This window comes from Amblyomma maculatum, chromosome 1 (genome assembly GCF_055883805.1).
Source record: "Amblyomma maculatum isolate TAMU_Amacu chromosome 1, ASM5588380v1, whole genome shotgun sequence".
In the NCBI taxonomy this organism is placed as follows: Eukaryota; Metazoa; Arthropoda; class Arachnida; order Ixodida; family Ixodidae; genus Amblyomma; species Amblyomma maculatum.
Genome location: NC_139344.1, coordinates 425964283 through 425976664, shown reverse-complemented (window position 1 = coordinate 425976664; position 12382 = coordinate 425964283). Strand labels below are relative to the sequence as shown.

At 47.7% G+C, this 12382-nt stretch overlaps 1 protein-coding gene across 1 annotated transcript in view; it reads right to left on the bottom strand.

Annotated features, from left to right (window-relative positions):
* Nucleotides 1-251: 251 nt before the first annotated feature.
* The window catches only part of LOC146209294 (glutathione S-transferase 3, mitochondrial-like), a 31889-nt gene continuing 19758 nt past the window's right edge, over nt 252-12382 (bottom strand). Inside the window, exons 2-6 of the mRNA XM_084599145.1 lie at nt 5448-5597; nt 5090-5154; nt 4322-4379; nt 1798-1870; nt 252-665 (exon numbers count right to left, since the gene is read on the bottom strand). Coding sequence (XP_084455271.1) covers nt 565-665; nt 1798-1870; nt 4322-4379; nt 5090-5154; nt 5448-5576 — 426 coding nt within the window. The 5' untranslated portion in view covers nt 5577-5597 and the 3' untranslated portion in view covers nt 252-564. The remainder of the gene's footprint in view (nt 666-1797; nt 1871-4321; nt 4380-5089; nt 5155-5447; nt 5598-12382) is intronic.

Below are 12382 nucleotides of genomic sequence, written 5' to 3'. Positions count from 1 at the left end.
TGCAAGACCAGAAATGGGCAACACGAGTTCCCTACACTGGACCCAAATGATCACTGAGAAAAAAAGTTCCGCGGCAGGCGAGACGGCGTGAACGCCAGGACACCAAATCAATACCAGTGGGTTAGTTTTCACAAGAACCGCTACATCTCACCTTTCGACGTGGCATTGTAACTGCAGATGGCAGTAAATTGCCACCATGTGTTCTTGCTCCAAAGCAGGAGTTTTTGCACAAGCACAATGAAAAATGAAAATCAAACCCAGCGTAAAAATTTTATTGCTTCAAGCAAATAGACCCCCACCCCGCTCATTCCAACGGCAGTTCACTAAGGTACGGCACTGCCGGAATACGAACAGCGCTCTACGCAATTTTTTACAACGGGTTGTTCTGCCCGCTTCTGGGGATATATAAATGGCGGTACACTGTTCGCTGCTTGGTGCAGTGCACTGTAACAAGAGGCGCGTCCAGGCTGCCTCGTGGTAGGTGTCCTAGGTGCGAAGTAAGTCTCCTCGTAGGGAGGGCGCCGGGCCTTCGTGTCCGGCCTCCGTGTGGGGAACTGCCGCTCCCTAGACGACTCCCAGCATGCGCAAGCCGAGCCGCACGCTCAGACCCATGAGGGTGAGCACGCCGAAGTACTGGAAGCCGCCGCGCATCCGCTTGGCCGGGTCTGGAGCACAAACAAACGGGTGAAAACACTGCAGTCATTGCATACAGCGCCGACAGGACTGTCCTCCCGAATAACACGCACAAATAAACTAATAGCCTGTGCGCACAAGCCGTGGTTGCGGGGACAGCAATGCAGCAAATTAAAACAGTGCGTATATAAACGATGCTGCAACCAAACCGCATCCTGCTTGATGTCGTCGCCAAGCACAAACTGCAGAAGCTGCATCGATGGCGGAAATAACCCCCGAGCTTATGCATTTATCGTCACAGGCACTTAACTCGACGTCTGCGCAATAATTTTAAGTTTGTTTTTCATGCTATAACTCTGAGAAACGGGATTTCACGGCACTTCGCCGAAATGACGCATTTCAACGCCACCTTGTCCAGGAAATTTTTCAGGGCGCATGCAGACAGCAATGCGTCAATAGCTGAAGTGCACCACCGTCTTCTGAGGTCTGAATACGCAAACAATGGGTTCCAAAAACGAAAGCCTATGGGAGCTAGCCGCGGACGTATTGCGTATCTCCCAATTTCCAACAAACAAGCAATGTGTATGCTGATATAGACGGCCGCAGCTCACGTTTGCTTCTGTCCACGTCTTTACGTCATCTTATCATGAAAGCTACCAAACGGAGGTTAACACTTTTTATGGAGAAAACATTGGGCTGTGTTTAAACGCACGAAAGACCACCCATTTTTCCCCAGCCTGCAAAACAAGGCGCAAGACTCGCAAGCACTTACGAAGGATAGCCTCTTCCGTTCTGTCTAAATGAAGCTCATATTAGATGCTTCACAAAAAGAACACATTATGAAACTTGTCCAGAACAGCCGCTTTCAAAAAAAATAAAAATAAAAAAATATAGAGTAGTTACCATCAACGCCGCGAGTTCATCTAATCGCAGGCAGCATTCAAAATAAGGTATACATAATGTCGAAAGCACAGCCCGTATATTACTAAAATTATTCAAACCGATCCATGCACAATAATAGAACGTATAGCACAAGACTTAGTAGGCGTAATCGAATATAGTCCGCCACGAAATCGTTAGCACCAACGCAGACAAGTTCGAAAAGAATGAAGCGGACTATAACTGTACTACAGAATGCTAGCAATGCAAGCGGAGAGTACGTACCTCCCGTGGAGTAGCCGAGAGCGTAGACTACTCTGCCGGCCAAGAACACCACGCCAGCAATGGCAGCCACTTTCTGCATCAGGAGAGTATCACAGTGACGCATTTGGATTCGGGTAACCGATAAATCGCAGTTGCACCGCTCAACAAAGGGGCACGGATTTTATCCAGCGTGAACAAGAATCCCTTCCTATGCGAAGTAACAATCTCAGTGGCACAACCATAGCACACATACTAACGTGCAATAACACCAAGCGTAATGTTAGGCCTGAACACTAACGACGAACACACGCCAAGCGGCGGTCGCGATAATAAGCGGGGCTACCATGCACACACAGCCGGGTAGACCCCCGAAAACAGGCTCGAAAGTTTAATTGAGAAACGAACAGTAAGTCCTCAATAAAAACGGACTTTAATGGGACGGTGTGAACAATTCAGCCCAATTTTATTTTCCAGTAAATTTGGGTCGTTTCACTCTTTGCAGTTCCGAATGCCGGTTTGTTCAGTAGCTGAAGAGAACCTAGTGCCGAGAAATTTATTTACTAAAAGACACAGGCAATGTACCCATCGACGTCGAAGCGAGTGCGGACTGTGATCGATATTGGGAAAATCATTCGTTGTTTAGCCTACACTTTTGGAATCACAGTTTCAAAAAAAAAAAAAATGACCTCACGACTCTGACCTGACGTCTGGCCTTTTCTAAGCTATACAAAATGCCGTGTCTTTAGGCGATATTTACATTACGGCGCTGCCCCTACGAGCCCCAGGTGAGCCGCATCTTACACCTGTCAGCGCCACGCCGAATACGCCGACCAAAGCGCCCGTTTAAGCATTGTCTACCTTGACCATCGAACGCTGACGCCGCTATCCGACACCGCGCCCAGCCAAGGCTAAAACGAACTTTCTCACGGCCGCAACACACGAAACCGCAGAGCAAGATCACGTGAGGAGAGAGAGCGAGCCGTCTCTGACGTGTACAGCTGTGTGAGTATGTGTGACTGGTGTACGCGTCAATACCAGGGATTGGTCCTTGGGAAGAACGGATGTGAAGGTGTGAAATGTGAATACCGAGAGAGTCGGTGGAAGCTGGACCGAGCGATAGAACGGACACGCATCGCAATAGCGGAGTTCGCACAGGCGCGTTCTTCTTGTGGACTGCCATTCCACCTAATTTCCTAATGCGACCTCAATAAATTAGTTCTCTTAATTTCTTTGAGTGTCTGCTAACACACCCAACCGGAAGCGGCACCTAAACAGCTACGAGGCACGTCCGAAGTGCTCATTCCGCGCTAAATCCCCTAGGTACGCCTTCGGTTGCAGCGAGCGAAGTGAAGATGCTATCTTAACCGCAGCGAAGAGCTGCCGCTATCAGTTCTTTGCGACGGTTCATCTGGCATGCCAGAAAGCCCGCTTATATGTGAGCATCCAAACGGACGGAAATTGACTCTTCGCTTGCAAGCTCCTTTCAACACAATGGGCGCAACGTTTTTCGTGGCGTTCCTCGGCTTCGAAGCCATTGTGTACTGCGCCCAAATTGACGTTCGTAACGAGTGCTGAATTTAAAAAAAAAAAAAAATATGTAGAATTAAGCTTATCGGCTTAGCGCACCGATCAGCATGAGCCGATTAAAAAATTCTGCGCATTGTTATGCTCCCTTTCCGGGCAGTGTTATATGAGAGCGACTCGCGGTCAACGCTGGCGGCCCGGTTGAAAGAGGACTGAGGACTGAAAGAGGACGCGCCGCTCTGAGGACCGAGATTGAGGCCCCGGCGTCTTCTGGGAACCGGTGCTTAGTGACTGCGAGGGCGAGGGGAATGGCGCGGTCACAGTGTAAATGGAGTTGCTTTCTTTTTTTCTATTACTACTACCCGAGCCCGACCTACGTTTTCCCCCTTCCCACGCGCCGCCTTCTCGTTCCCGCTCGCGCGTAACTCGCCAGCTGGTACGCCCTCACTCTTTGGGTTGAAAAACAGTAAACGTCCGCAGCGCAGCATGACAGCATGACCGAGCAAACAACTCAGGTCACGGCTTAGTCTTTTTTTTTTTTTTTTAATTCTGAACATAAGTTTGGGATGAAAATGAGAGCATGCGTGCGCGCATGAGAGAGAGCTCGGGGTAGGCTTTTTGCAGCAATCGAATTCGCTGTCGCAACTCGGAGGCTGACAGAGATCCCGCTCGGTACAGACTCCGGCGTTTTTTGGGACAGGGAGACAACCAGGTTCCCCACTTGTTCTATCATGATTAGACAGATTTATACTATTAGTGAGTATGTGTGTACCGGACTCCCCGAAAGTCTGAAGCTTGAAGGCCGGTTTCCATGGTTTCCAAAATGTCGCACGAGCGCAGGAGTGATCGGAATCTCAAAATTCCCAGCCCGTGTAACTGTGGCTCCGAGGCCGGAAAGTGATTACTGGCCAAACACGCATCACAGCTAGGGTCCGCGCACAGTCGGTCTGGACAGCGTCGCATGAATACTGTGCGCCCGCTTCGAAAAACCGGTTCAAGTGAACACCGGCGTGGCACTCACTGGGAACTCGAATCCGCCCAGGAACAGGGTCATCAAGAACTGCGGGTAGGACTCCAGGCTGCACAAAGCACGGCGAGGGTTAACGCAACGCGCAAAACTGAACGAAGACTCAAATCATACGGCACAGCCATGTCTGAGAAGCATTAAAATATCCAATTTGAAGCGGTATTTCGCAGAGCAGTACACAACGCAAACACCGCCGTAGCCAAAAGTGAGGTATGGTCCGCGGCCTCCGGTATTACTCTACAGACAAATCCAAACAATAAGTGAATTTAATCGGCTGCTTTAAAACATAAAACAAGCCACATGCATCTTAATTATGGAGTGAGCGCGCAATATAGTCTTATGATCAGCTTCTAGTTTAGGTAGCAGGAAAGCCTTGAAATCAGGCAATAATTTCTTATCGCAGCAGGAATTCTGTGCGCCGGTCATCATGCCTCGCGGAGCTTCACCGCGGACTTCCAACACTACCACTAAGTGATGCATTTTAAGCTGCCTCAATACCCAAAATGTCCATACGTAGATGCTTTATGAAAATGAGTATGCACACCACAGTAAAATTAAGCCTGAAAGTCACGTCATGACAGTCAAAACGAGTAGTGTTTAAAAATGGCAGTGCTCGCTTTCTTGTTCCATGCAAGTTTACTGTTTCGCCGACGCTACCAAGCAAACAACTTTGTGTTAACGTCGAATACGAGAACACGTCACCACACGTCACCAGCGGAAGCGGAAAACAAGCCAAGAGCGAAGCAGTGCACGTGCACTCACAAATTCTGGTGCGACCTCTGGATGCAGTTGAAGACGATGTTGTTGTCCGAGTACATGGCTGGGTACTGCGACGAACCACAAAAGGAGGAAAAAAAATGAGCTTAGATGAGTGAAAAATGAGTCCATCGAGTCAAAGCTTCCTATAAAAGACGTTTGGTTTAAAGCAGCCCCCAAGGATAACACTACCACTGAAACGTTACTCTATTCAAGTTTCATGTGTGAAGCTTTCTCATCGTCATTTGCGCAAAACAGCCAATGGTAGGCGCTGAATGAATAGCTCAATGGATGATGGCCAAGCTACGTCACAGGTGAGCATACCTCCGCACTGCAGGAAAGGACAGAATAGACGCCCGCGTACCTTTACGCCATACTGCTTGCGGGCCCTGCCGACGCGGAAGGCGAGCCACATGTTGACCAGCGAGGAGCCCACGCCGACCAGAACCACGTAGCCGTACTCCTTGGGAATCACAAGGCTGAACGTACTCATGATGAAAGGCAAAGGGGCAACCTGCAACGGGTAAAAAAAAAAAAAAAAAAACGCAAAGATTGTCAGGCTGCACAACCGAGGACGGCAAGGGAGCGGAACAATGAGAATTCTGTTTCGGCAAACTGAAAAATGATTGCTGACCGCACGCAAAGAGGCCACAGTGTATACACAGAGTGTGGCTGGAATGGATGGAGCTTCCCCTGTGAAACGGGGTGGTGGCTGTTTCCAACATGAGAGCAACTTTTAGAGCGCAGCTCTTTAGTGCCCGTTCCTGCGTTTCGCGTCGCCGTCGGCGTTGCCCCTCGTAACCGATTCGTAACCAGCTCCGCAGCCGGGGCAGCGCGCGCTCCCCCCTCCTTTCCTCTTCCTCCATGGCGGCGACAGCACGTGTTCTCCGATTACTGCGCACGCTCCTGCACCGTTCGTCGCTGCGTGCAACCCTTTCCTGCTCGTTCTGCCCCATCTCACCCACAACCACGACAAACAGGGTCCAGCAACACGCATCAAGCAAACGAAACTGAATGTGGAGCGCAAAGCACTTGCGTGACAGCATTGCCGTCGGCGATGTCTACTGACACTATAGAGTGCTCACAAGCTCACAAATATCTGGCAGATTATCAACATGTCGACAATCTTAGACACACGAATCGACCGTTTCAAATGATCAAACCGCTGATTTTCTGCCTGGCCAGCGTTCCTCGGTAATTTCGAAATGACAGGTTGCATTTAGGCGCACCGTAAAGGTGAGGCGGCAGTAATTTCTGAGGAAGGACAGGGTAGAGGACGTGATGCAATATATTTAGCCGCAATAACAGCCAGCACTCTACAAAAGAGTGCAGAATTAGTGATACACTGCACTGTAAGAAACGCGTATCAAATTACGCACAGATTCTTATTGTTATTTGAATAATGGCTCTTACTTGAATATAATCTGAGTGTAAAATTAGCAAAACGGTATGACAACCACGAAGGTGATCTCCGAAGAACTTCTGCGTACCAAATTATGACTCGAAAGAAGATAACTAGTGGCACGTCCAGGTGCGTTAGTGATGCCTATGAGCGTATAGTGGGCCAAACGAGAAGGCAGGAGCGACTCCCTGCTGCAGTGGTACCTGTTATGCATGCCGTCGTTCCACTCATCGTTTCGGTAGCTAGACAACGGCTCTTGCTAGGAAAGCTTTATTGGGGCTGCCGGCGCCGACAGAGATGGACTCGTGTGAAGAGGATATACAGTGCGGTTTTGGCCTTAAGGAAGCTCTTTAATGACGAAATGTGAACTTTTACGTAATTTATGTTTGTTTGCATGTTTGTTTTTACAAGCAGCACAACATGCGAAACAGAATGAAAATAATATTAATCTCCTTGTTGAACAATGTAACAGTGCATAAAATCCTTAGAGGAATGGTCGAGAGTGAATGCAATGAAGATAAACGAAAGCAAAACAAAAGCGATTATATTCAGGCCGAAAAACAAGCTCACACCTCTGCATCAAGATATTGACACATGCCATTCATAGACGACGAAGATTTGAACGGGCGATTCGGAAAAGACGACGAAGCAATACGGTGCTGCGCTTTTGTGCTGCCTTGACTGCTGTTGGTGTTCTTCGGTGCCAGAGTGCCAGAGCGCCTTCTCTGTAACGTTACGTTACAAATCTGGTGGAGGAATAGCCAGGTATCGATCCAGTCCTGCATAATCAACCTGTCAATACGGAGCTTACCCCCGTACATCAACGCCTCGGCCGCCGCCTACGTGGAGAGCCCCCTGAATTCGGACCCCTTCCGGCCGCTACCAGGACGACGCACCCTCAGACGGCCGTAGAACCTGCTGCAATGACATCTGAGAGCAGGCTTCCCACCCACATCCTGTGTCATCAGCCGCGAACACCCCCCTCTTTTCATGGCGACGTGTTCGAGGACGCCGAGGACTGGCTTGAGAACTACAAGCGAGTTGCTCGTTACAACGGGTGGACTGATGAGCGCAAGCTCCAGAACGTGTACTTCGCTCTTGAAGAGTCTGCACGGACATGGTTTGAAAACCATGAGGCTTCCTTTCCATCCTGGGCAGCCTTCTTTCGTGATTTCAAAGCCACGTTTCCTAGCGCCGACCGCCGGGAGCGAGCAGAAGCTGCGCTACACTCGCGCATTCAGCGCCAGAACGAGAGCGTGCGTATGTTCTTTGAGGACATGACACGCCTTTTCAACCGTGCAGACCCACAAATGCCAGAAGATAAAAAGCTGCGTCACCTGATGCGGGGCGTTAAACAAGAACTTTTCGCGGGACTGGTGCGCAGTCCACCACGCACTGTGGCGGAGTTTCTCAGCGAGGCAGCGACCATGGAGACAACGCCACGCTGCAACACCGAGCCCGTCTGTACAACCGTGACGTGAACATCATTAGGTCCGCGACGCACCCCCTGTACATGTCGGCAGTGATATGGACTCACTACGCAATCTCATCCGTTCTGTCGTGCGGGAGGAATTGCAAGCGCTCCGGATGCCTTGCAACACAGCATCTTTTCCTTCATTGGCTGAAGTCGTCCGGGACGAGGTGCGTATGGCAGCTCAGCAAGTTGCTGACGTTGTTCCCCAACAGCGCGTTCCTCACCAGACGTTTGACGCGAGGCCCACCTACGCGTCCGTCCTGAGTAAGGCTCCCCCGCCAGACCACAGTATCAACGCCGCAGCTCCAGCAATGGAGCCGCAGGGTCCCCGCATGGAGCACCTCGCATGGAGCCGCATGCAGCCTCGCTACTCCCCTCCGCCAATCTACCAGCCACCCCGTAAAAGTCAAGTATGGCAGCCCCGGGATCGTCGGCCCCTGTGCTATCATTGCGGTGAAGCCAGTCACCTTTACCGGGCGTGCCCGTACCGCCGCATCAACATGCGGGGTTTCGCCTTATTATTATAGTTACAATATTATAATAAACTCACGATGCATCGATTTAGTCGAGAATTTCAAATGCCTTGGTGTCATCTTTCCCGCTAACCTGTCCTGGGATAATCATGTCAAGCATGTTCTCAGCAAAATAAGTCAAATACCTGGTATAATAGGTCGTTTAAAATTATCCTTCCCATACGCATCAAACTTTTGCTTTATAATTCACTCTTTCAATCCCACTTGAACTATTGTCACTTAGTATGCGGAAACACAACATCCATTAATATAGAACACATCCACCTGTTACAGAAAAAGTATCTCCGACACACATATAATGCTTCTTATACTGCTTCGACGTCAACTTTCTTTAAGAACTCTGGTGTAATTCCAGCTTACAATGTTTATAGATACCGCTTAAGTCATGTGTATAAACAGGAAACCCACAGAAATGTGAACAATCTACGTAACCCATGCCAATTACAGAACCCAGTTACATCACGAAACATTTCGAAGATTGGTCAGTACCGACGTCGCGTTCAAATTACGGGAAACAGTGTCTTAAGTACACAATACCAACACTTTTAAATTATTATAATTCTTTCCGTTTTGATCTTTTCATGGCAGCCTACAAAGACCTCCGGGAGGTGTATTTAATTTCTATGTAGTATGCTCTAGCATGCTGGTGTTTTCTTTTCCATTTGTAACAATAAGTTTCTATGTTGTTTTTGTTTAAATGTTCACTAATGAGTGCTATGTTTACATAATTTCAAATATGTATGTGTATGCCTGTTTTAATGAAGACTAAGTGTACATATGTGATGCTGCCAAGCTGCCGAAATAAGGGATTGTGGACCTGTCAAGCTGTCCATGGACAGCATTTTTTCTACAATCTCCCCCCCTCCCCCCCCCCCCCCCCCCCCCAATCTCTATTTGATGGCAAATAAAAGATATAATTTCATTTCAAAAGAAAAATACACATATACATATATTTTGTAGCTGCAACAGAAACACCTTGCTGGTTGGTTGGTTTGTGGGGTTTAACGTCCCAAAGCGACTCAAGCTATATGAGAGACGCCGTAGTGGAGGACTCCGGAAATTTCGACCAGCTGGGGTTCTTTAACGCGCCCTGACATCGCACAGCACACGGGCGCCACTCCGTTTCGCCCCCATCGAAACGCAGCCGCCGCGGCCGGGATCCGATCCCGCGTCCTTGGGAACAGTAGTCGAGCGCCGTAACCACTGCGCCACCCCGGTGGGGCAGTACAACTTGCGAAATGATAGAAAAAGTAAAAAAAAAAAATGCAGAAAACGTAGTTTAACACATTTCAATCCACTGCAAAAATTTTTCTGTCAGCTGTAAAACGAAAATAAAAAAAAAACAAAAAAAAACAAAGCACACAACAATTAAAAACAGAAAACGTAGCCGAACAGAAAAACTCTGGCAGAACAATTTCAATCTACTGAAAGAAATTTTCTGTCAGCTGTAAAACGAAAAAAAAAAAAAAAAAGAACTGAAATAACACGACAGTTAAAAACAGAAAACGTAGCCAAACAGAAATTCTGGCAGGACAGTTGCCGGAAAGTTTGTACTTTTCAATAAAAAGCTTTTAATGTGGCGGCTTTCCGTAGCAAAGTCTTGGCCTTAAAGGCCAGGGACTGCGTACGACTCGTAGGACTAGACTGCGTACGACCCGTCAGATTTGCGTACGCACTGCAGCGCGCCTGTATATTTTGCTAACCATAAACGAGGCAACCATGCGCGAAAACGAGAACAGAAGGTTCAGAGCCACAAAACCGAAGGGCAATTCGGTCTTCAAACTGCACGCGATTAGACTATATTAAGTTCACTCGTTGAGCAGGCTTGATCCGCTTCCGTCGCTGTTCACGAGTGAGGGCAAGAGTGCGTTCTAGTCCATTAGTGATAACCGCCATCAAACAACTCGTGAGAATGACGAAGTGAGCAATTAACGCCGTGCGGAATAAAGAAACGTGCGCCCGCGACCCTTCCATGCCGCTTCTTGAGAAAGAACCATAATTTCCCAGGGTACGCAACTACTGCAATTAGGCGTCTGTTCAGAGAGCCGTAACTGGCAGTTAGTAATAGCCACACATCAGTTCTTATAATTTAGAAAACGCCATTACGCTCTGTGCGGTAAACCGCGCGCGATTTCGAAGCCTCCATGCACGGACGATTGCCGATGAAAGCCGATGAACTTTATTTGGAGCATACAAATACTTCCAACTGGCATCTCTCCTAAAAGGGCAGGGTGCGCACATCACCAATGAACGTCCTGCTGCTCGTAGTTCTTTTCTTTCTGCTATTATTACACACAACGCCGACTATACCTTCCAACCGCTCGATGTATGATGGAGCAACGAGTAATAAAACGCAAAGCACCCCTCAGTCAAGACACAAACAAAGGCACCCGTAGTCTACAGCTGGCAACGAATAAGACTGTCATACTCAAGGATCTATTGGACATGCAGCTACAAAACCCCTTCCCTCTTTTGTTAGAAGCCACTTTATAGCCAAGTCCCCACGTATGATGCTGTCATTTTACTATAGTGAAGTAGAATATGTCTAATTCACTAAACTATGAACACAAGTTTCGAAAAATAAAAATGGCGGTAAGACGGTGACTACGAGGAGACAAAGTTAGGCATATGCCTCGTTAAGTTTTCATCTCGTTTCTTGAGTGCTATAATTAAATATTTAGGGGACACTTAATAAGTTCTGCCTTTAGAAGTATTACGCAACAAGGGCTGCTCTTTCGCTACCCCTGCATATCCTTGTTCGGGTAAGCGCACCTTGCTGTTTGCTTAACCCTTTGTTGCATGCTATCCACTACAGTGGACAAATTTCTACGATTTTTAGAGAAAGTTCAGCGCAATAGATACCCATGTGCATACTGGTAACAACAGTGGATAAAAAAGCAGTGTTTCTGCTGGTGTAGATGGCGCCGCGATACCGCCGATTTTTGAGAACTTAGTTCTAACAATGGGTGCATCCTGCTAGAACGAATGAGTGACGTCAATCTCCAATAATTTACTTATAACTCTCCTTTACTTATAATTTGAAGCATATACTATATAAAAGCGACACAAGAGGCACTCAGAGGCAAGTGCTATAAATACTTTGGCTGAGTAACGTGGAGATCATTTTTCATAACTTTTGTAAAATGCCCACTACAGTGAATACCATGCATGACGGGATAAAACACCCGTACAGAACATGGCCCGTATTCCGAGTTTGCGTCGTTATCGAAAGTGTCGTTACTTTAGTAATGTCGAGTCATCCGATTGGTTGAAACACAATAACCGGAATTTGCCCGGAAGTAGTGTTAACATCCTGCTCCGACGTTTCAACCAATCAGATGACGCGAGGTAGGGAAGATAGCTATACTTTCGATAACGACGGGAACTCTGAATACGGGGCCATGTAAGCAGGCTTCCGTGCTCTGTCACTTATAGCATCACATTCATGGTTTCCGATGTTTTTTTTTTTACCTTTTTTTAAATTTTGTGTTATGCACTAATACTCGGTTCTCAATAGACTGCAGCGGGCTGCAAAGAAAAAATCGTTATCCGATACCAAAGTCGACGAAATGTGAAGTTATTTTTTTAGACTTGGTGGTTATCAACGCATGGCTCTTTTACCATCGTCTCAGAGCAGAGTGCACCATCAAACTTTATTTCAAGCTATAGATAGGGACAGATTCGATAAAAGACGAATCAATCGCCACAGCTGATGGTGATTTTTCGGTGGACCTACAAGCAGTTTCTGCCGCGGTGAAACCAAGGACACCTGTGAAATCAAGCACTGTTTGCAATGATGTGCATGTTGTCTGTCATTTTCGCTGTCAACTGGCATATACCTCTCAATGATGTGAGATGTGCGACAGGAAGAGCAAGACTACGCATCTGTT